Source organism: Harpegnathos saltator, unplaced genomic scaffold (genome assembly GCF_003227715.2).
Source record: "Harpegnathos saltator strain DR-91 unplaced genomic scaffold, Hsal_v8.6 scaffold652, whole genome shotgun sequence".
Taxonomy (NCBI): domain Eukaryota; kingdom Metazoa; phylum Arthropoda; class Insecta; order Hymenoptera; family Formicidae; genus Harpegnathos; species Harpegnathos saltator.
The window spans coordinates 114,214-140,123 of record NW_020230485.1 but is presented as its reverse complement, the minus strand read 5'-3'; the positions used below and the strand labels follow the sequence as shown (position 1 = coordinate 140,123).

General features: G+C 40.6%; 1 protein-coding gene across 1 annotated transcript in view; it reads right to left on the bottom strand.

The window, feature by feature from the left end:
* LOC105186582 (semaphorin-1A) overlaps positions 1-25,910 on the bottom strand; it is an 89,425-nt gene that overhangs the window by 7,080 nt on the left and 56,435 nt on the right. The window contains exon 5 of the mRNA XM_025304853.1: positions 3,852-3,939. Coding sequence (XP_025160638.1) covers positions 3,852-3,939 — 88 coding nt within the window. The remainder of the gene's footprint in view (positions 1-3,851; positions 3,940-25,910) is intronic.

The window sequence follows — 25,910 nt, the reverse complement described above, 5'->3', positions numbered from 1 at the left end:
AAATGTCAGCTGTCTTCCAAATTTACGGTTCCGCATTTCGACATAATAATCTGTACAGTCCTTGGCTCCGCGTCAGGATCGAGCAACGAATAGCTGAAGGGGTTAAAATTCGATGAGCGCGGTCTCTGTCGACCTCCCCGATCGGGAGCCAAAGGGCACATATTCTCGAAGGGGAAATTACACAAATCGAATATAGATGCAACCTGACGAATTGTAGCGTTCGAGATTGCACAAGACACGACATATTTGGGGGCGCATGAATAAGCCGATACAATGTCGAGCGTTTGCGACCACGACATCTTTTTTACAGCTGCGGACACTCCTCGCGCCGTCGGTTGTAGAACATCAACTCGAACAGGCACGTGTATCACATAACGATGTTCACACCAAAATTTCGCTTCAGCCCTGCAGCTAACAGCTGCGCGAGGGAACAACGGGAAGACGACAAACCTGAGGAGGTAAGCTCCTCCTCAGCTGGGAAAGAGCACGTAATGCCATGGATGACTCTGTACGGATCGCCCATGGATGAGCGATTTATCTCCGCATCCGTGGCAACCGGTCACGAAAAGCAGCCGGAAGAAGCCGCGCGCGCGGATTTGATCGGTACACGTATATGTATGTAGCATATATTGCGCGCGCGCGCGCGAGAGAGAGAGAGAGAGAGAGAGAGCATACACGGCGAAGTACCTACGCGAAGCGGACTACATTTTCTCCTTCCTCTTGGCGTAGCGAAGATCCTCGAAGGATTCGCCACGGCCCCTCGCGGGGCCGCCATATTTCACGTTCAAAAAGCACGATGGGATTTGAGGCTGGCCGACATATGCGCGCGATAAGTGTATATAGCAGCCGGGCGGTCATATATAACGGGGGCTGAGGTAGACGTTAGACTTAGGGGATGAACGTGCTCGTTGCAGGCTACAAATCTATGGTGAGCCCTGCAACGCCGAAGCTCGCGAATATCATATACCGCGCGTGCCAGGAGGTAATACCTACGGGAAAGAGGTTCCCTACGTTACGCACGCACGCAGGCGCCCCTTTTCAGCCAGCCTCGCTCGTTGCTTCATCCGAGCGAGACACGTAACGCGACATTCAGGTCGCAGGACTGTTGTTGCTGTCGCGCGTCACAATGCTCGCTCGGTGATTCAATGCACCATCGCGTGGCGCCCGCGCGTTTTGTTCCACGTATACCTCGTGTCACCTCTGCGAAGATTCAATCAAGTTTCGACAGGAGTCTATGCTGCCGCGAAGAGCGAGAGAGAGAGAGAGAGCGCTCGCTGAATCGAATCGCTGATAAAGTAGTTGCGATACACGGGGCTCAATGGTGAAGAGGGAAGAAATTTTAGCTTCTTGAATTTTAGGGTCCTCAAGCGCCGCGGGAAATCTCTTATGCACTAGGAAAAACTGTGTCGTTGCGTGAACCAAAATTTTGTTGCGGCGACAAAATAATTGGGTTAAGGTATGCCCAACAAAACTGTTTAGTTCCTGTAAACAAATATCTTGTTTGATTACGGCTCGTTCGTATAACTTCGTAATACTTTTGCTATAGCAGCCAAAAAGCTTTAACTATATGAATTTTGTTAATTATTATATTTGTTATTATAATTTTTTCTTAATATATAAAATCTAAATTTTAGTGCACAGAAAGACAAAATAGTATCCATTGGGCATTATTTTAGTTTGTGCAAATTAATATTTCGTTATTATTTTAATTTTTATGGATAAGATAACTAAAATGCTTAATTTCTATATATGAAGTCTAAGAACAAAATTATTCGGTCCGGAGAACAAAGCAGAAAAATACATTTAGTTGAGACAATTAAATATTTTGTTATGTAAAACGAGATATTTGGTTGCTATTAAAAAATACCTCAACTAACAACAGTTTTGTTAGAGCTACTAAATTTTTTTCCCTAGTGTGGTCTCAGCGATTCTTCGGTCAGTTTGGAGATGAAAATCCCGACATGAAAATGTCTCAAGGACGCAACATTTCTCAGATGATGAATTTTAATCGTGCTTGTCTGCGGAATAATAGTTGTCCTATCGCTCAGCTTTGTACGCTTGCGTCCGATACCCCGTACGTACGTATTATGTTACAATCAAAATAACAGATACGAATTATGATTTACAAATTTGCGCGTTTATGGCCGTATGCCACGGTTTACCATTTAATCATTTATCTAATTAATCATATACATGTCGTTTACCATATTATATTATATTACATATATATTCCGTCCCGGCACATTTTACTTCATTTACTTCGCATTGTTATTTCATCAATTTATATCTTATTCCAACTGAATAACGCTTATTACGACTAAATGTGGAAAGTGACCTATAATTAGAAATCGATAAGTCCTAAATTACAATGCTGTTAACAGGTCAGTTGTTATAATTAACGACGACTGAAAATAGATAATATTCGCTGTACCCATACTTTAGTTAGTTTACGCCAAGTCTGTTTGCATTGATCCCGCTGGTCCATAACACAGTGTTCAGTAATAAACACGTAAATATAAATGTTAGTTTTGGAATGCGGTCAGTAGATGGGATTATAAGCTAATTATATTATAGAGCGTAATATTAACAGGGTGTCCGTTATTGACGACCAAACTCGCGTACGACTAGAACGGGATTAAAATAGGAGAGGATTTTTCCATTCAAGAAATGAGAATAAGACGAGATTAAAGGAATACGACTGCATTTAGTTTCATTAGAAATTTAGCAGCCTGCATAATTGTTTTACTTATATACGAAGTATAATCGACGTTGATCGTTAACTAAATATCGTTGGCGGTAGAACGGTAAAATAAAATAAATTATGTAAAGTAAGAAAAGCAAACAAAAACGTATGTAAAATAAATCACGTTATAGATCTTGTGTCTCGAGATTGAATTCAGGATTTGTTGATTTCCCCGGGAAAGGAATAATACAAGGATCATTCGTTGAAGTATTTGTGCATATTTATTACACTGGCAGGACTCGAAATAGTGCGCGAATATATCTCAATTGTGTGCAGCGGAGGAATCGTTTCTGTGGAATGCACAAGGACTCGTGATACGCGCGTTGAAGCTCCTCGTTCTCGCAAGCGAACTCCATTCGTTGTAGAGCGATCGGATCTCTCGAGTGGCACTTTGTGTCGTCAAAGCCACGCGTCGTCTGTCAAATCTGGTGTCGGTTCAGTGCATGGCACATGTTTCAGAATGTAATAAAAATTTACTCGATAAATATTTTCCACGTACGCGCATGGATTTTGATCCTGCCAGCGCGGAGCGGGACAGATTTCGCGCGAAAACGTTCCGATAATACGCGGCGATATGGCCGACGAAATTTTCCGAACTAAAAGAAATGCATTTATTTTCGAATAATTCTCTTTTGATTTTGACAAATCCATCCTTCAAGAAGTTAAACGACGCGATGACGCCGATAACTAAAAATTAGATTCTCCCCGGGGTTTTAATAATATTTCGAAGAGTAAAATTCCTCATGAATGTCAATTATTTTAGTCGAGACTCAGCTACGGCTAGAATTTTATTCTAATGTGTACCGAATATATCAGAGAACAAATTCCTGGTTACATGATTAAACTTTTTCCAAACATTAAGAAGGAGGGAAGGAGAGGAACGATTTCGTGTTGTTTCTACTAATCATATAAATTTATATAAATCGACAACAAATCGATTGAATTCACGGGCTTACACGGGAAGTTCTTCTCTTTTTTGAGAATTTAACGGCGCGTCGTAAATTAAATTCTCTTTAAAGACTTTAATTCACGGCGGTGAAAATTTTGTTCTCTGAGATATTTGTTATGATATATTAATATTTACTCGGTTGTAAATGTGGAAACTTACCGGCGAAGACTGCTGTGCTATTGTGTCGCGGGTCGTACGGACAGAGGCCCAGACCGTCCATATCACTTTTTTGTACATATGCTCCATCCTGAAATAAAAATCAGAGGAATTATGCATCACGATGTATCATTTGCTTGGAAGTGATGGTACGTAGTAACAATGTCAACGTGTCCGCATCCCTTTTAATTGCGTAATAGACCATTGGAACACTGCAATATAATTTGTTGGTTCCATCAGCCAGGTTTTTAACCATTTTGTTGAAACGTTCGACCGATACATAAAATAATCGAATCAATAACGAGATCTTCTCCCCCCTCTTTTTCTCTCTATATATCATGAAATGATTATGCAGCATGTAGTAATTGCGACAATTAATTGTCGATTTTAATATTCCTCAGTTGTTCATTAGTCTATTAACCGAAAGTTCGCTCAAATATTAGATTGGAAGGAAAGTAGTGTCGTATTTTATTATTATTATTTTTCCAATAAATATATAGCTTCAGTATATTTTATTATATATACCAAAATAAACCTATTTTCATTGATGTGCTCAATTGGACGAAGTCATTGTAGAAAAACGCTCAGCACTGGTGAATAGAAAGGGTGTTTTATCCCCCTCCCCCACCCCCTCATTAGGACCAAATTTCACATTAGACCTCATCTTTCTTTGACCAGCCGGGAAAAAATATGGCAACTTGGCTGGGATATTCTATCCCAACCAATATATATTCTCTAGACATTGCTCCTTCGGATTACTACTTGTTCCGGTGCTTGTAGAACTTCTTTAAGAGTAAGGCATTCACTTCTTTTTGGAGGACTGCAAAAACCTTCGGCAAAAATCTTCAGCAGTTCTTAGCTGAGAAAAATGGCCGAGTTTTACGCGAGAGGAATTATGCAGCTACCCGAAAAATGAGCGAAGATTATAGAAAACAATGGCTTACATCACAATGGTGACATTGCCGAGTGCAGTTGTTTCTAAGTACCGATAAATCGGCTCCAATTTCGAGCTGAGATTACCTTCTTTCCGATCCAACATGCGAATTTACGGATCTCGATTTGTACGAATATCGCGTGTTCCGCAAAGCATAATAATACGAAGGATGTTCTCGTTTATATTCGTGCACGGCGAATATAAGTAAATGCGACAAAGCAAACCAACTTTACATCGTTACGCCATATGTCATCGAATTTGCTTCAATTTACGCTCCGATAATATTGTTAAATAAAATCGAGACGAGCTGTAAAAAAGCTTGTAAATTTTTTTTCTACCAACTGTGTTAGATTGTACATCGATTTATATTGCATATCCCGTGCATCGCTCGTGACGCATTCCGAATATTGCCTTCGCGTGCGATACGTGTTGCGATTAATTTGCTTATACTAACGATACCCCCTCCCGATCTTTATAAAAGCAGAAAATTATCTGAAATCCCGGCTGCACGCACACACACATACACACACACACAACAAATCGATACTCTTGGCATGAAAATGGAATATTATAACGGTATTGCTTTATGGCGTTACTACGTTCCGTTGTAAAAAAGCCTACGGTCTATTCTATTCGTCAGTCAAATATACTTGTCTCTTGTCGCCGCACCGGCAGCCAAGTTTGTCCGCTACCTGCTCGGCTTTTACAAGGGATTAATACATAGAGTGAGTTCGCGCTACGATAATTTAACTTAATAGAAGACTGGACGGCGAGCAGGATACGAGAGTGCTGTATAAAACGCCGCTTCGTTACTATTTCGCCCCGCTCTACCCTTACGGAAATTTAAGACTGGTGGTGAATTGGTGATGAATTGGCCCTTTTTTACTTATTTATTTATTTATTTATTATTTTCGCTTATTTACTTATCTAATTACTTATTTTGAGTATTAAAAGAACGTTAGTAATTCCCAATGATTCAACTGCGTCATCTGGTCGAACTTCCTCGATATAACAATCCTTTAGCTACGATCGTTTGCGGTTTATCGCGGAATGGAATATTAATCGTTCGGAATAAAGTCTGTTCGGTGCGATACGTTTTATATAATAAAAAAGAAAAAAAAAACAGAAAATACAGAGGCCTTTCCAACAGACTATCCGAATTCCACGCTGTGAAAAATCTGTGTACATATGTATATAACGCGCGAACGCCATTTTCGATATTTTAATTCAATATCAAAGTTCACCGCGAGATAATTTGTGATTCTGCCATAAATCCTACAAGGAAACAATTGCGAGGCGCCGCGGGAGACGACAGCGAAGGTGCGGGCGTGTCCGTGCTTAAGATACGATAACGGTCTGATTTGTGGCAAGTAGGAAAACTTCGTTACAAGTTGGGGATCACGTGCCGCTCTTTCCAAAGTGCAACGCGGCCATCGCGAAGCATCGATACCAAAATAATATCTGATATCGAAACAATATTTCAGACGTTACTTCGTTTCGCGGTAAAAATGAGCGCACGATTCGTGCATTTTTAATTCTTATCTCTCGTCGTCCGCAATCCGACTGTATCATTGCGGAAAAATATGCGGAAAATTAGGATCCGGGATCAATTAATAAAGTCACTAAAATATATAGCTAATGAGATGAAGCTCATCTGGATTAATTATTGTAACATTACGATTGTTACAGCAGTGACGAATATTTCCGAAGACAAGAGCTACTGCAAGATAAATTAATGATATTTGATATCACGATTTTATTTTTGTCACTGAAGCATGATCGTTGCTTTATGGTACGGCTAACATGCTCTCTAAAAGTGAATCGGTGAAACTCACTGCGCTCAATCAGCGATTACGCACTGATTCACTTTTAGAGAGTGGTACGGTAACACTGTAGAGTCATTATTAATTAATGAATCGCGAGGAACGGTATATAATCGTCGTATAATCTGAATAAGTAGACCTTTATGTAACACCAAGTTCCCAGTTACATCTCCGTCCCTGCTAAACAACGCCATCGAAATGCGCTATTATTGTAAAACAGAGCGCATTAGGAGCAGCGTCTCACATCTTGACGCGCAAGTTAAGTACATTTCCATGGTACCGGGTTCATGATCCCGCCCGCCGCAGCTTACGTTCATTAATCGCTCGCAGGTTTGCGCGATAAGATTTTCCGTTGTAAATTTCGCGAGGGAAAGCGATAATTGCGAAACGCCGCGGGAAACGACCACGAGTCTCTCGTCTTCGCACGTTCGCCCCCTGTCACGATATAATTTGTGCCAAGTTCGAAAACTTTCGAGTGCAAACTGTAGAGTCTTCGCCACTTTCTGACATTGTTTCACAACGATCGTGGCACACAATGCCGTCGCCCAGATTATCACGTTTGCAGCGAAGGCAGCTGTATCGCGCGCGCGTGTACGTGTATTTGTGTGTGTGTGTGTGTGTGTACGTACATAAATATGTGCAAATTATTTCTCGCACAAAACTCCAAGTTTTTTCACCGAAACCAAATACAAGTTCAATGTTCGAAATAATTCCCTATCATTGTCCACGACTCTGTCCCATCTATCTATCTGGCAGCTATCAAATTTTTTCGCGGAAAGAAACTTGGCGATTTTCAGTTGACAAAGTCCTCCGAGACTTTATCGGAGACTCCATCCATTGTTTTGAAACGTGTGTATCGGCCGAATAATGGCTGTGGAGCGATTAGAACAGAACCTGGTAGAGATGTGCGAATCAAGAATTTTTATGTCGATCGAATCGAATCTCATTTTTTTAATTCGAATTCGAATTGAATCGAATCATTAAAAAATTTAACACGACTATTAAACATGCACATAATGATGGAAGATTTTAATATGAAAGGGGATATTGATATTGTAATATCATCTTACAGTAAAATATATATTTAAATATTTAAAGTAATTTATAATTAAGTTATTAATTATAAGTTGAGGGTTAATTACAAGTTAAGGGTTCAAATATACAGGCCCAGATGGCTCGTTTTGTACCTGATGCATGTAAATATAATGCACGTTAATATATTTTATTCGTAATTGAATCTTCGATTCGAAATTTTCCAATTATTCGGATTCGAATCATAGGAATTCGAATAGCTCGCACATCTCTACAACCTGGTAATTTTCTACCTAGGGATTAGGTCTGGTGACTAAATCACACACGAGGAAGAATTTCCCAGCGCAAGGTACAATAATAATATTCTTCGTCTCCTTCGCGGCACGTGGCCAAGTACTGTCGCAGAACGATTCGTCCAGCTCCCTGGCCAGTACAGGGTCTCTTTTGCCCTAATGCGTCGTTCAAACGGTTGGAACGGTTGGACTGTTAGTAACGCTCTGGCCAGGATCTAACGGAATCTCCGTCTGTCTCCGTCGTCAGCCTTCGCTTTTCGCGATCGAGCATTCGAAATTCTGATGAAATTTCGCTCGGAAGAGTATCAGCCTGTTGGCGGGTACAAGCGGTGATCTCCCCCCCCCCCCGGTTTAAAACAGATCTATTGAATTCTAGAAGATCTATTGAATTCACAGAGAGGGACTTTCAAGTTAAACGATTAGCAATTGCGATAATGAGACCGGCGCGCAGCACGGGGTGAGCCGAGTACGACGCACCGTCTAAGCGATAACTAAGCGAACAACTACATGCCTGCCAGCTGATAGATACGCAACGTGCTTTTGTGCGTAGCGGATCCCAACGTGGAACCAGAATTGTGGAGTGCTGCCTGAGATAATTTTACGCTTCACTTCCGCGCGTGTATACACTTGCGGCATAATTCGCATCAAGTGGGAAAACTCGGGTACGTGCATACGTCATGTATCGCGGTTTGCGCCTGCTTCTAGCAGCACCCTGGTGACGATCAAAGTAACAACGCGCCACGGGATATAACTTCGTTTATCCCGATTAACAACAGCAGACTGAGTCGCGCGTTAAAATTTCGGCCGTTCTCCGCGCAACATGCGTACATGCGACAGATTAACCCTTTAACGCCTACTGGTAACTATACACTAACTTTCGTAACCAACAGTTGCCAGAAACGCGGATTTAAGAATCCATAACTTAGTGAAAAAAGGAGATATTTTCGTTATCTCCGCACCACTGTAAAGGTGAATTCTTCTTCTAAAAAATGGTACATGTAGATTCGGTTTAGTCTGTGTTTAGCTCAGTTTTTTAATGATAACATGTTTCGTCAAATTCCAAGTAGGCATCGTTAGCATTGTTACTGACATCTAGAAGCGCACTATAAATGAATGAAGATTGGTATCTGTTAATAATTTTGTACGTAATATTTATTTAAAATGTAAAATGTAAAATGTAAAATTAATTTAAAATGTAAAATTAAAGGGATGGAAAATTCAAAAATGGCGAATCCAATATAGTGGACACGAAAATCAAGAAATCAATCTATTTTCGTGAAACCTCCTGTGTGACTTACATTTTTTTTATGCGGCGAAAAATGAAGGGACGATTGACTGTCCAAATGGTGATCCATAAGATATTCTTCTGAAATAGTAAGCTTGACGCTCTGAATGATAAATTTCACTCACAAATATAGTAAAGTTTTAGCTCAAAAATGTCAAGCTGACTGATTAGAGTTATGTCGTGTAGATTACCCTTTATTTTTCTCTGTATAGGTTGCTCATTCCGTGTATGCTTTAGGATCCAAGTCATATTTACCAATGAACAAAAAACGAACGATAAAAAACCAAACTAACGAAACGCGGAAACTTCATGTACTCGTTTATTCAGAAGTAAACGATTGATGCTGATTCTTCGTGTAATTGTTTCTTCACGGTTTTTCCATCTGGATAACCATCTCTGAGTGTGTCAATGTTTATCATTTTTACCGTTATATTTACAAAAAAAAAAAATACAAATTTATTCCTTCAGAAGTGGATTATTACTTTACATTTTACTTTACATTACTTTACATTGGAAAGGTAGTTTTTCGTAGATATAAAATTCTGATATTTTTTTTGGTTATCACCACTTATAATCTCAGTTCAAAAAAAAAAAACTTAAATTTCATTCTTAAAACACTTATAAAAAAATCGGGCGTTAAAGGGTTAAAGTCACTCGAAAGGTTTCAATCGTCAACTGTTGTTTATTAAAAAGCAATTATTAACAAACAAAGAGAACAGAAGTTACTTCTCATGATGTCAAAACGAGCGAGAAATTGAAATAAATAACAAAATGGACGTTTTCGTCTGAGGTCGATGTTGCTGCTTCGTGGCGCTTTTCCCGGCTCCTCTCCCTGCAGCTTCTACTATCCTAACCTACTATACTCTACTCTGCTATCCCGCCCAGCCCTATCGTTTCCGCGCGGAAATTTACCTATCGCTGAGCAGCTGATCGTCATCGCCGATCCGCTTAAGCCGTGACAATAAGCGAGAGTGAGAGAGAAATCACCGATTTGGTGCGATCTCAACCGCATAATGCAAAATGCTGTTCCCGCCTCGTTGAGATAAAAATACTCCCTGCGCTGAGCCTCGAGTGACAGATTCGCGCGGGGTGCAGTAATAATAATTTACCGGAACATCCTTTTCGCAAATTGACTAAGAATGTAACGGACAATAACGTTGCTCGCGTCAATTACGTGCGATTAGCCCTTCCATTTAATGACCTAGATTCGCATTCCTTGTCTATTAGAAATTCCATCGAAATTATTCCCCAGACATGCGCGCTGTATAGCCGTAGTGACGTCTACCTCCGGCTATGTAGACCGTATTATTACGTAGCGTCGCATCCGATCTGTCGTTCACGCTTGAACAAAGCTGCACGGGGAAGTAATCATTGCTATAACGAATTAAACTTTGAATTACATTTGCTGACCGGCAACAGTCCCCGGCGTTTACAATTTTCCTCCCGCGTCCTACATATCTGATCGTTTCACTCACTCGTTCGCTGCGTATTATATAAAACATTTATACGGTATATAGCGGCAACCAGTCGACAATGATCCGAGACAAAAATGTTCAGTCGAAAGCTGAAAGTTCCCTCGCGTGTGCAAAGTGTCGCGGCAAATGCCACGTTCCCGTCGCGCTGAATGGTGTTTCTCGCGTAAATTTGTATCTGCTGTCTGCTGAAATTGAATCGCGCAGACCTTCGTGCACCTATTAGGTGTCGCTCTCGGAATTTTTCTCGAAAAATCTTCTTTACCGGACACGTGGGCTTTCTCCGGCTTTCTTGTTTTATTCGCTATAATTTGACCGATATCTCCGCGCGGTGCGCGGCTCGCGTGATAGCACGCGACGTCGTTTCGCGCCGACACGCCACCGTGTAATCCGTTACACAGCTCTAACATTTCGGGTCTGCGCATTTGAGATAAAGCCGCTATTCGCGAAATCAATTGTTGTTAACGAGTATCTGGTCCGGCCGTACATCGCCCGGCCGGCGCGCCTCTAAACGATCGCCATTCCTCGATACGAGATGCGCGACGTGCTGCGGCACTTGTTGCGACTCGAGATATTTGTTTAATGTGATCAAAGTGCGCGCGCTCAGCGGACGCACGGGGCTCGTGTTTGCAAGTACGAAGGACTGGCGACTTTACTCTTCATCTTGTTCGCGCGTGTCGAACGAACAAGCATGATCGAACGCGAGTGTTTCTATTCAGTAAGATGCATCACCGGCACGTGACAATTATCATCCCGTGATGGCTCTTCTGCAGTCGCTGACTCGACTTTTCGACTTTTCGAATATCCGTGACGTAGACGAGTTCGCTGGCGGCACAAGATATCGTTTCCGCGCTGAAAATGAAAAAAATATAACGGAGAAAGGAAATTTTGTCGGATTTCACGAAAATCGCCGTACGTACAGCGGAGGGGATGGTCGAATCGAATAAATGATTGCTAATAACTCGATGCGACTTTATATCGATTGAAAAATAGAATAACCCGGCTACCGGGTTTACTCGCGAATCAATAGCCCCCGCGTTTTTGCAATTACTTCAGCGAGTATTAGCGCGCGCGATTCGTCCAACTGAAGCACACACACGCGCGCGCGCAAACAATAACAATTCATACAGTGCAAAATTTTGTTTCCATCATCGGTCAATTGATCATGTATGCACGGACGAATCAAACGCATCGTGACTAGCGCGCGGCGCCACGTGTGCATCGGCGACGAGAAGCACAGAAATAAATTGAGATTATACATACAAGCCACATATCGGAACCGCGCCGCATATTGGAACGCGCGCCGCATTGAAAAACAGTCATATTTATTTTCGGTTTAATAAATATTGATCGCGTCATTCTCATATTTTTTACTTTGAAGAAACGCAATCATGACGGCTGGAACGAGAATGCGAAAATAAGCATTTTCTCATTGTTAAATTCCACTGCGCGACGCACGCGCTAGCGTTAAACCGACGTGTTCAACGGTAGATATAATTAAACGTACGACACGCTGGCGATCAACGCGCTGAACAAGCGCCCCGACTTACTCGTCCAAATAAATCACAGTTATCAGTCCGCGGACTCGGTCATCGAATGAAATCTGCCTGCGGTAGACCGAGTGAAAAAAATAGCCGGTTCGTTTTAGTATTAATTGCGATCGTACTTTGAAGCGAAAGGAAGAGAGAGAGAGAGAAAGAGAGAGAGTGATTGTACGCGGATTGTCCGCAAAGAAAATTTCTTCGAGTCGACTGTGCTTTTTTTTAGCCTCGGTACGTTCCGGAGGAGAAGGAAAGAGGACGTTTGGAATGTTTCTGTGAATGACAATAACGTAAATAATAATCGTGTAAACGTAGAGAGAGACCGACGTTGCAACACACTGTGCAACCGCGTATGCGTCGCGACCGAATTACACGGCTTAATATCACAGTTCTGTTAACCTGTTTTGCAGCTCAATTTATAAAGTCAATGAACGATAATCGACATCAGAAAGAGCTTTTTCAGAGAGAGAGAGAGAGAGAGAGAGAGCCCTCCCCTTCGCACCCTCACCCCCCCCGTCCCTCTCAATCGAATTCAACGGGCGCGCTCGGCGGTGGCCGAAGTCGATTTGATCCGCGATTTTGTTTGCGACCTTACGAAACAATCCGACACAGCCTCGTTTCGATCGAGACACGACACAAGTAATTTCCGTACAAATTACAAATAGATGCAAATACATATCCCGTAACGGCCCGGGGTGAGTCAATATTTATAAGGGCCTATCCGCCGAAATCCGCGAACCGAACATATACATAAATAAACGAGATACGCTAGGCGATTCCCCGCAACATCGAGAGCGCGCACGGATCTCCATCGCGATCGCGATTACGCGCAATTAACGCGTGACAATGAGAAATGCGCGCGCTCGCGTTATATAGCGCGCTACCAAATTAATAAATATTGATCGTTCTCGCTCCTTCGGTGAACACTTCAATGAATAACGTACACGCGTGGTCACGCAAACGACTAGTTCATAAATATTTAATATTTGAATTGGTACTACGACCAATTCGGCGGATCGATAGCATACATAATTAAGCGCGTGTGCAGCGATTCTACAAAATTGTATCGCTGGAATCGCGCGCGCGCGCGCGAATAAATCACTGTTATCCGCTTATGACGCCTTCCGTCGATGTGCTGCCACTGCGTTCGACAAAAAAGGGAATATTTTTATATTAATCTGTTAACCGTTTATTTACACTTTGGAAGTGAATAAATTCCCCTATCGGTCGGACATGAAGTTGTAAAATGTAACTGATGCGTCGATAACTAACGGCGATCGCTAACGCTCGCATATCTACTCGATATTAACCCGGCTATTCCGAACGAACGTAGGCGATACTTCACACGCTGCATGGAAAGAAAACTCATAATCGCGTAATCCAGCGGTGGACAAATCAATAAAATAAATCCTTGCGAACATATATTCGATTTGGTTTTGGTTGGTCACGCGGAGTTACAATTAAATCGAATCTTTTGTTTCGCCATTTTTGTTTTTTTATTTTTTATTTTTCTCAGAAACTATAACTTATTTGTCGCAAAATACTATTGCACTGAGAAAAATATCCGAAATATCCGATTGTTGATTTCGTTATCCGATCAAATATCCGGTGTATTTAATCGGATCTTTGATCGGATAACAAAATTAACAATCGGATATTTCTGATATTTTTCTCCGCGTGTTATCTACTATAAAATACTATAATCTATTCCACGTGGCTGTTTATCACTGAATTCCTTCAGCAAATTGGAGGAATAGCGTCCGGGGCTATCGAAGGACTAAGGAAATAAATACAATTTTTGGGATATTGTAAACTATCATACACACATACATACATTATACAATAAAATTCAATCCTACCGTATATTTGTGTTTAACAAATGTGTGGAAATTAAAGTAAAGGATATTAAAAAAAAAAGATTCTTCGGTTACAAAATTAAGATATAAACCGTCATCTAGAATTTAGTGAGTGGGAACATTTTTAAAAGTTTGTAATATTTATAATGTTATGTTATTCGTCTCGAATGTTGTACAGTTAATATTTCAGACCAACAATGCTGCAACAATGCTGTGTAGAGAGAGCTCCCGGGACCGCGGAATGCCTCCGCGAGTTTGAACTTTTTTATAAATAAAAAGCCGTATTATTTTCTAAAACAAGTAATTACTTTCGTGATTTAATATGAATTGTTTCATTCAAATTTATTAAATAATTTGTATTAATCTGCTGGCCTTGCGCCAGCGAGTGCGAAGAAAGAAACGTGATCGAATAATAACAAGTCTAAATTGACGAAAATAAAAACATGTAAATCTGATCGATATAAATATGTAGGAATTTGAATAGATCCGTAAATTCGACGGTCATCGAGATAGAAATTGTGTCAGTCTTTATTAATATTAACTCGTCGATAAAGTATATATTCATTGTTGATTAATAAATAGTTATGTAACATCAAGATAGCTGTTATTTATGGAATACTTATGGCCTTATACGCAAATTTAGTGAGAAAAGGCAAACAGAGAGAGAGAGAGAGAGAGAGAGAGAGAGAGAGAGAGAGAGACAAAATTTTATTTTCCCGAAAATATTTTCCTGAACTATTAGCGAAAAATTTTATATATGATCGTGATTTCTGACCTAGGTTTTATATTTTACGCGTGCAATATATTTAGATATTCAAATTAATATTAACAGTGTATAGGAGATTTCGCATCACGAGATTAGCTATCCGTTATCGAACTGTCTAGAAAATCGACTGAATTTGCGCAACAACAAGGATTATACAATCGGTGGTATGCATACGCACGAACCAATGGTACACAATTTCATCATGCTTTACGCATCTGTATCTGTATGTATTACGGATCTGTTCGAAACAGAATCGTTAATAAACAGAATGATCGAAAGCTTCGAGTTGCCGTGCTAAGTGTTATTCAACGATCTGAAGAAAACTGACGTGATCAATTAATCGAGATATATCTAGCATCCAGCATCTCGTCTCGACAAATAATTTGCTGTTTTTCTCCCGTAATCAATTTGTTATTAAGTTTCATTTAAAATCATTATAAAAGTGTGTGAAGTGTAAAGTTGGATAGCAAAGTTTTCAGTAAAATAATAGATAGTAATAGTAAATATTTTTAATGATACAATTGTGATTTCGCGGAACGCTACTGATTTGGGACAACTTGGAACGTTCATTCATTTGTGTAAACTATACATTTCTCTCGTGCAAAACTAATTGCATCTCGATCGAATCAGACCGCGAATATTCGAAATGTTTCTGAGGATTAAGAGAGACTTCCTTCAAGACGGAAGTAGTGCTCTGCGAGACAGGAAATGTGAAGTCCCATTGGGAACCTCCCCCTCCCCCCCCAGCGGCTGGTCTTCCTCTATAACCTAACAAGGATAACATGTTTCCGCGGTAAAAGGAGCGAGACAAAGGAGAAGGAGGTACAACGAAGCGATTAATTATTCCAATTAACCGCTTAAGCGATTGTCCTCGTGGCGAATCTTTCTTTGATTATGAATTTATTCATAGAGCTCTATCGTACATTGTACGAGCGATACCTGCTGCTTTCAGCGAAACTGCACGTCGTACGTATGTACAAAGATGGATGCTTTAAAGTAGATTTACATTGGTATAAATGAATATTGTTGATAATTTTTTTTATAACGGCTGGCCATGCGTGAGACCTTGAATTGTACATATTTCCATCGTATAGTACAGTCGTGCGTCGTCTGTTGTCGCTAAGAGATTTCTCACAGTGATCTGAACCGTCTTGGATGAAATTTTACCTGCAATTCTCGTCTCAGCGTTTTTTCATCGCTCCCGCTCATTGATTTCTTCATTAATTAATTTTTTAACAACTGTTGCGAAATCTCTAAGATAATAAATAACTTTCCTGTCCAGTTTAATGCACTCTACTCGCACGTAAACACTGTATCGTTAATTCGTCGTTGTGTAATTAATTAGACATTCTATATATATTGCATGTACATGCAGATGCATATATATATATATATATATACGCGCATGCGTGTAGGTGTGTGTATTTATACACTATCTTTGTACGTGACTCTCATTTCCACAGAGCGGAAAAAAAAAACTGGACGAAGAGGTGGCTATGCGACTCGCGATGTACGACTCGCTGTCAACTCGTCACGCAGCATGTACTTCATTCAAATAACTGACACATGTCGAGTTGTTGGTCGCTTTTACTGAAACGTCCAGCGGGCTTTACCTTAGCAACGCATAATTATAACAAAATATGACCATATTTGAACTCGACATTATTATGCCAAACGATTGTCGACTGCCCGGTATTTTAACGTTATCAGTCACGCGCCAGGTACGCGTTTTATATATATATATATATATTCGTGTGTTTTCAAGATTATCCCTTCTAAGGTTGAATGAATCGATGCTTTTACATTCAATTTCTCACGATTCGATGATAAAAAATGTACCTTCTACTAGCTCCAGATTTGCGATACGCATACAAATTTCGATTTCCCTATTCCGAAAGGACGCTGTAACGCACACGCGATTAATTAACAGCGAGGTTGAGTGTGGATCAGAGGGTTCGAATGCAAACGCAAATAAGTGTGCACTACAATCGTGCGCGTTTTGTTTCCTCCTGGCAATAAAAGTTGCGTGTCAGTCTGAATATTCGCATTAAAGACTGAATAAATCAGCGGCGAGTTCCTCGTCCCGATTACTAGAGATAACTCATTTGTTCTCCGTCCGTTTCGCTTTTTAGCGGATTAGTAGTTATTAAAAGAGCACGGATCGTGTCGTACGAACCAGCAGACTCCCGGCTTTTACTCGTTATACTAATTACTTCGTCGGAGCGAGTTATACAGCAGTCGCTTTGAATTATCTCGTCGCACGATAAAGGATAATAGTCGAGGACGAAAAAGAGAAAGCAGCTTTACCCCGCTCGGTAAAGCTGCTTGCTTGTGACGGTAAGGGGATCGATATTTCTAACGACTATGCGAATGAACGTTGATTTATCGTTATCGAGTATAGACGGCGGTTAAAGTTTCGCGTCGGCTAAAATACAAAACCGAAAAAATCGCGCTCATATAGGTTTCACGACGGAGTAAAGTGGGTAAAAAGTACAGAAGCAACGTTATATCTTTAATAGATGTACTTTTACTAGAGATAAAGGGGCATACGTTTCTTTTCTCCTCTCCTTCTCTTTTCTCTCTCTCTCTCTCTCTCTCTCTCTCTCTCTTCCTCACTTTGTCTGTTACTTTGAGAACATTTTGCCGCATGAATAAATCTTGGTATCCTACACGAATGTAGGAAATCTTATCTCAAGGTAATTTAAAAGACAGGAAAGAGTGTAATAGCTACAGTTGACATGATAAATTATATTTTTGTAAAACAAAGAACGACTTTCGACAACGCGAGGACGCGGAGCGATTAGTCGTCGAGAGAAGTTAGGACGTTGATTTGCAATTTACACGCTACGCGTACAAACGTCTGTTTATGATCACCGGTGAGCGCTCGAAGCATGGAAATAGCCCGAATTACCTGTCAGTTGCCACCTCCTATTAATTATATCAGTTCTATAGAATGGTCGACGTTACGCGTTAGGCTAATTTCTCACTATCCACATACGTGACGTCGGACAGCAATCCGTCAATCCCCCATCAAAATATATTCTTTAATATTTTTCTATCGGAATATTCGTAGCATCCACATTCACGCTGCGCATTATTGAACTCAGCCGTCTTCATTTGCCGTTGTATTTAATTAAATTATTCAATTAAATCGCGTGGTTTTTAAACGGTCAAGCTTTTAAATTTAAACTGGCATTTAACCCTTATATCGCACCTGTATTCGTTTTTGCCATACTCCGTTTTAGTTGTTTTCACAGATTATTATTTTACAAAAATGAATATGAATATTATCTTAGAAAAATGAATATATTACAAAATGAATAAGTATAATGTGGAAAGATACAAATTATTCTTCGTTTTTTTTCCTTAGAGTATAAGTTGACATAAGTTGGCTGGCAATTTCCCCGCTCGCCGTTCGCCAATTGGTAAGAAATAAAAGACAGAATAGCCTTCTCCTTTGTTCAGCTTGACTTGATCTACAAGCGCGCAATCGTCATCATCGTTCATTTATCACATCAGCGCACGATTATTCACCAATCTTCTCTAATTAATAACTCAAAATTACGTGGTGACCGCATCGCGCGCGCTCACGCGATCATTTGCAAAGAGTGGTAGAGGACATTTTTGTCGGGCCTAATCTACAAGCACGATGGGTATCGTGTCCACCTTGCCAGACACCTTGTATATGTATTGTCTGTGGCGCGGGGATATAATCATGGTTGTGTGCATATATTACGTCTGAGAGAGAGAGAGAGAGGGAGAGAGAGAGAGAGAGAGAGAGTCGAGAGACATGCGACAAATATAGCAATAGGACGTAACTGCGCAACACAATGTACTATAATGTACAATCTTGCACGGACGAATCGTAGCGAAATGCAGGGAGTTTATTACGAGCGTGTTACAAACGCGACAGCGATGAAACGTACACCGAGCGGAGATTAGAAAAAGACGCAGCGGGTTATAATCGGCTCGGGTAACATATCACGCGATGTGTTCGTTAAGGGAGTATAAAATCACGAGGGAGAAACATTTGTGCCGTTACAACTAAAGACCTCCAGTCACCCGCCTAGCGAATTCATAATACGAGCAACTAGCTGTCGATGTTGTGGTAAGCAAGTTCCAAAGCGAACGCAAATACAGTTTGGAACATTCAACGAGATACATAGTTGTCAAGTATACCTAATTATCCTTTATTCCGCGTGTGTTCGGTCAGAGAAAATTTCGCACACGAAAATTATCAACTTTTGTCTCTGGCGAGATCTGTTTTCCTTTCTTTTTCTTTCTTTCTGTTTTTAAACGTGTGCTTCGAACACGTCTATTGTTACAAACGACACAAATTACACGCATGAAATATTTCGTAGATAACACAGGTATACGCAGGCGGCTGCATTCGTCGAAAGATCGGCTAAATGATGAACAATATACGCGATAATGAATATAGCACTGTTGGTGGGATTGTAAATACTTTTTTTTTTTTTTTCTGTATCGAGACAACGTGGAATGCATACGCGACGAACGTCAAAATCAAAATGCTCGTAACGTGTGCGCCGGCTAACAGCTGACATATGAGAGCGTTGTTTCTATACCTGTATAAGCTACGGCAAAAATATCGGACGAGATTTGTCGCGTAACGTCGCGACACCGCTAGAGAGAAAAATAGACGATCGGAATCTGCCGTCACGCCGGAAGCCGTCGCACGCAGACCGACATAACAGTTTAATATGTGCATCTAGGTTATTAGAATTTGTCACAGTTGTAACCTTATGTCAATATCTACGAAGGGATGCGTACGGTTAGAAAATATTATGATAGCTTTGTACTGAATGTTACAGCTGTCCGTATACGTCTGTGTGTGTATGTGTGTGTGTGTGTGTGTTCCACCAATTCCCCAATTTACCGCATTTGAATGGGAGAATGCGACCAACTCGGGCTTCACTGACTGGTCGGGAAAATAATGATGTATAATTAGTATCCTGCAATATTTTACAAGCGGAACGAAATGCTTAATGCGAAAACGTTAAAACCGTATATAATATGACAATCGCATCCATTACGTTACGTCCCAAACAAAAGGGGACAGGGGGATAATTTTTGTGTTGTTATGGGTTAGGCAAGACGGTTAAACATTAACCGCCGTTACAACTTTTAAAATGTCCGCATGTGTATATGGGGTAAGCACGAGGAGGAAGTGGTAGGTGGAAAGGGAGGTGGGTGGGGGGGTTACGTGTATGGAAAATAGGCATGAATATTCACTTGGCCGAGTGCCAAAAATTGTGTAAGACAGTAACACAAAATACGAGAAGAACATGGGAAATTTCGAATATGCATTCATCGATACGGGAGCAAATTTAAATAAGTGAACACGCAAAAAATGGCACCGAAGCGTTCGGAATAGAATGCATACTCTGATCTCGTTTTGCATCAACTTTATATTATGTTTGTTCGTACGCGGCTGGCAGCACAAGCGTTCGAGGTCGATTTTCTTTCGTTCAAAATTTCTTCAAAATTGATCCAAAAATCCTTCAACGATTCTTCAAAATTGATCCTGCGGCATGTGTATGTATACTTGAGAAGGATAATTTAGATTGTAAAAGTTACCATCAATGCAATCGCGAATATATAAGAAAGAAAGAGCCTGCATAAAATTCAGCGTGAATATCTTGAGGAACTTCATTACTTTTGGAGATATGAAAAATATGTCAAAGAGAAAGTAAGGAAATATAAAGGAAAGTAAAGAAATAATATTTGCCCTCTCGCGACTATGTTAGCCGAAAATACCTTTCCACAGAAGCGCGGAATAATCCCTTAAAAACGTGCTATTTATAAAAATGAACTGGAAAGTATAGAAATAAAAAAAGGGAAAATCGAGAGCCGGTTGGTTGAAATTTGAATTGTGGGACGTGAAATTGGATATATGGAAGTGCGAGTTTTCAAGCCGAATATACTCGTCGTACTCTATGAAAAAGTTTTTCTCCCTTTCTCTCTCGTGAATATTTCTACCTGCATTTCAATCTTTCCACAGATCTGTGTAAACTGCGTTTATACGTTTTTTCAACATCGATCCCCAAGATCCTTTTGATCTCATTCCGTTGGGACTTATTTGCTCTTGAAGTAGGAATTAGCATAATTCTATAGAGAAAACATTACAGAGTAACAGTATTGTGCAGTATTGTGAGCGAGCGAGCAATTATTATGCTAGAATATTTACCACTCAATAACCAGAAACCAGAAACCAGAAACAAAGTAACTTGTCGTGTTTCATTTGATGCCGCCTTTCTTATAACTTCGAGCACACCAGATATCTTCGGAGGAAATCTTTTATTTCGTCGTAACCTATCCCCATTTTCAAAGTATCAAATATCTCGATTTGAAATTACAATCCGATTAAAACGGAACTTCATCGAAAACTAATTACTTCATACTTATCCAAGTTAAACTCTCAAAGTCGGGCTTGTCGGAGAACTCTTTAATTTTTTCAAAGTGCCAGAAATTATGTCGCGAGTGTTAAATCCCGCGTCAAATTTTCAACAATGAAAAGTTAATCTTGGCTAAAATTGTCGTTAAAATAGAATACAACAATCGCGAAAATATCGCGCACTCGCTCGCGAGATACTGTTGTCTCCGTATATAACACACGTGGAACACACGTGTGTGTTTACCAAAAATACTCCCGATGAAATATCTATGACGAAATAGGAAATGTAAAGTTCCCGGATGAGATACCATTTTCTCGAGTATCGAGCGAGGAATATCTCGCCGCGAGTGACTTCCGTTGGATGTGACCTTACCCGCGGAACATCCTCGGCATCAAAATACATGCGATGTCGTGGTCCTTGATGACGAGGAAGTAGCTTATCGTAGCGTACGTGCTCAACGGCAAGAACGAAGCGAGGTTAACATGCGATAGTGCGATGCCGCCCGATTTTTAGCACGAATGTACATCGCCGTGATGCGCTTGCACCAACGACACCGCCAAGAAAGCGGGAAACGAGAAGATGCAGGAGAGAATAAAAAGAAGCGCCATGATACGAGAAAGGGTGTAGGAGATGTAAATGTCGCAACGACTTACGGGTAATTTAGTAACTGCATATTAAGTTTCGGTACAAGATGCTATTGGCGTACGAGGAATGGCATGACGAGAGAGAAGGGGGATGGGAGAGACAGACAGAGAGAGAGAGAGAGAGAGAGAGAGAGAGAGAGAGAGAGAGAGAGAAAGGTCGAAATCGAAACATTGGTAATAACAGGTTCGTAAAGGTGTCCTCCAACTAGAAGATAAAAATAAGTAAGCGAATATGTTATTAATATTCTGAGCACTGTGACATCACAAGTGACTGGTGTTATAATTCAATATATAAACGATATAATGCCAGGGAAACAAACAAATATATGCACGACGGGTCGCATTTATTTTTATCCTGTTACCTTGAATGCTTCGAAATCTATTCAACCATTGAGATAAATCAATGAAAGTCAACGCGGCAGTCAGTATGTTCGTGTTTTTTCATATTTAAAATTAACCTTCCCGGAACATGCAAGTGCAAGGCGGAAACATTTTATTGTAAATTTCCGTCTGACTTTTATTTGGTTGTACTATAAATCATGATGCATGTCGTACAGTGACGATGGTGTCACGATGATGAAAAATTCGCTGGGACGGCAAAAGTCCCATCCGCATGGCGAATTTCGCGTCGTTCTTTCCGCCTAACTTGCACCGTATTGATCGTTGCAATTGTAAACAGCAATTGTAAACAGCGATTTTGTTCAGTCACATCGTCGATGCTCGCGTTGAAATTTATTTTGATGCCTAATTTTAGACTACTACATATACACACACACACACACACACACACGCACACAAATTGAACCGAATTTATAGTAGATAGAATGTATGATCTTTTGGATATGGTGTCACATAAAAAACAAAAAAGAAATGAAAAAACGATTTATAGAATTTACATAGCTTCTGTTTCTTTCTTATTTTATCATACACGGGGAAGATTATCTCGTCGAGGTTATCATAATTTTATCAAGCAACTTGTATGCATTGCGTTCCTCCAGATCAGGAATATATTATAACGTGCAAATAATTGGATTGCCTTTACGACAACATTTAGCTGCTGACACAGCGACAGTAATTTTATGCAGCAACGGGGATAAATTTGCAATTATATAAGGACCATTTGCTATCTGTATATTCGCAATAAAAAATTCGCTACGCCAACAGAATATTCGTCGGGACAATCGATTCTTTTTTCCGCGTGACAACGTTGTGGCATTTTTCTAGTTTTAACTTGCCAACCTTGCATCTATTCGCAGTGACATCAATCTTTGATGCAACGGAGCATATCCAATTGACGCTTCCCGTATATTTGTTGGAAAGTTCAATTTTTACTTCTGACAAACAGAGAGAGAGAGAGAGAGAGAGAGAGAGAGAGAGTGAGTGAGTAGGGGGAAAGAGGAGAGGCAGATATCGTTTGTCACGATTTCAACATGAAGTTGCGTAAAGTTAATATCACACCGTGATAGGATAAATTTTTAGTTTTAGCTGTCTCATTTCGTGACATTATATTACGGATAATACAATAATGAGGTTAAATCGCGAAATCGCGATATAACGAAAGACAGATCAACATTTCAATGTGCCACCGGCAGTCAGTAACTTTCCACATTGCGCCAAATGATTTGGAAATGTTTTAAATAAACTCTTTTTTTCTTTTTCTTTCTCTTTCTTCTTTTTAAATAAACTCTTTCGCACAAGAATATTTCTAAAAGGACTCAAGCGGTCTGAAGCAATTATTAGGTGTCGAGATGAAAATCGGTGCCTTTTTCCGCAACATTTGAACTTTATTCACAACAAATCAAATACAAAAGTTTAATCCGTCGTTTTCTACGATTTTGTTCCGCCTATCAAGCAACTGAACCGAATACCTTTGTGTGGTAGAGTCTTGGCGGTTTTAGATCGATAAAGTCTTCGAGACTTTTTCAGACCTCTTCCTCATTGTCTTGAAATGTAAATCAGCCCAGTGATGTTGGAACAGCCGGAACAGGTAATACTCTAGTGGTCTAGCAGGTCTGTAGAATAAGCCGAATAAGGGAGAATTTTCCTGCCCAAAGCGTACATGACATCCTTCACTCCTTTGCGGCCCCCAGGCGAACGTTGTCGTGCTGCAAAATGACTTGCCCAGTTCCCTGGTCGGTCTTTTTTGCTCCAATGCATCGCTCAAACGGATGCGTTGCTGCTGATAGCGCTCTGTAGTAACAGTCTAATCAGAATCCAGCAACTCATCAAGTACACTACATCCTTTATTATATCCCATCAAATATCCCGGCAAAATCTTCTTCACGTGAATGTCGGTCGCTTCAGAGTCGATAATAATCGGTCGCCATCTGCTCACGATTTTTTTAAAGTCATTGCATAACACTGATTTTTCATCGAGCGCAATAATTTGGTGCGAAAACCCCCTTCTTTCGGACCGGGTCGATAAGATCATGTGAGGAACTTTCGCTCCCTGTTTTCCACGCATTGATGAGCAACTCCAAATTGCAGTGCGAGCTTCCCTTGAGTTTGGGCGGAGGTTCCATTCAACAGCTATGCGAGTACTTTATCCTCAAACTTTTTTGGTCAGCTCTTTTAGGATGTTCCCCCATTCGAAAGATCAAAATCTCCACTCCGAAACTTCTAAAAAACCTCTCTCCGCACGTTTTATGAGTCGCAGCAACTTGGCGCGCGGAGCGGAAGTCATTTTCGTAGCTGCAGGAGCGTTCTTGTTTAATTGAAGTACGAGAAAATACAATAGCTAAAATGGGGCTTAACGCGGGCGGCTTTCGGACGTCATCGTATTCGCTGTCCTTTTGTGAAGTTTTCTTCGTCTTGCAAAATGTAACAAGAGGGGAGGGGCGGGAAAACATTTAAATTAAACATGAACACTAGAAGGCATCGTGCACATGCGAATTAATTTACGTAGCTAATAAAAGAATATAAATTCGCCGTCATGACGCGGCGCATTTCGACGGGACGCCATTATTAAGACGCTAGTTACCGTGACATGACGACGCGACATCATCTTGCCGCGTTCTACCCGAGGCGCCGCCTGCTCGAAACTACGCGTAAAGAACTTATTCGATCCGTAACTTTACTCACATTCAACTGTGAACTGCGCCCTGCAAAACTCTCTATTAATCATTTTCCTTTTTCAATCTTGTTTACGTGCGTTAGTCGAACTAGTTACACGGTTACTAACTGCCACGGCAAACTTCCGCCTTGCAAGTCGAGTAGATCCGAGAAATAGTGGGGTGTGGGGGGAGGGGGGCGGGGCGAACGCGGGGGGAGGAATCACAAATCAGAACTGACAATACAACGAGTGTTTTGCCGGTTTTTGCAAATCGGCGAAAGCGCGTATTACGACGAGACGAGTGTAAAAATCTAATCGATCGTCGCGGCACTGCATAAAGCAGTGTTTCTTTTGTGACATTTAAATGCGTATTCTGTAATATAACGCACGGTGATACGCGCGCGCGCATCTCAAAGTGATTGAACAAATAATTTAAAAGTATTTTTATCATTAATTTCACTTGAAAAATTCTTTTATCGTTAATTCCAACATCTACGAAATAAATTTCAGGAATACTTGTCAGTACGAAGTCCGATTAAATCTTATTTTTTTCAGTAGTTATACCCGTGAAATATTAATGTGATGGTCGAGAAAAAATTCAATTTAGCAAAATTAATTTTCCCAACTTTTTAAAAACGCGGATACACTGCTGTTGCGCTAAATCGCATTTACATAGAGTAAAACGAGGAAGATTAAGTAAGAACAGAGTGAGAGGAGGAGAAGGAGGAGGTAGAACACACACAAGTCTGCACACACGTGTGTGTATGCGCGCGCATACGCAGTAAAATACTTAAAAATATTATCAAGTCAGCAAGCCGCATATAGGCGCCGCACAGTTTCAATTCGCTTACAATTCGCATCTCTGAAGTTTGTCTTATTTCGTATAATCTGTTATGAACCGCAGAAATAAATTAAATCGGGTGTTTCTTTAATCACCCTCGCTTCGCC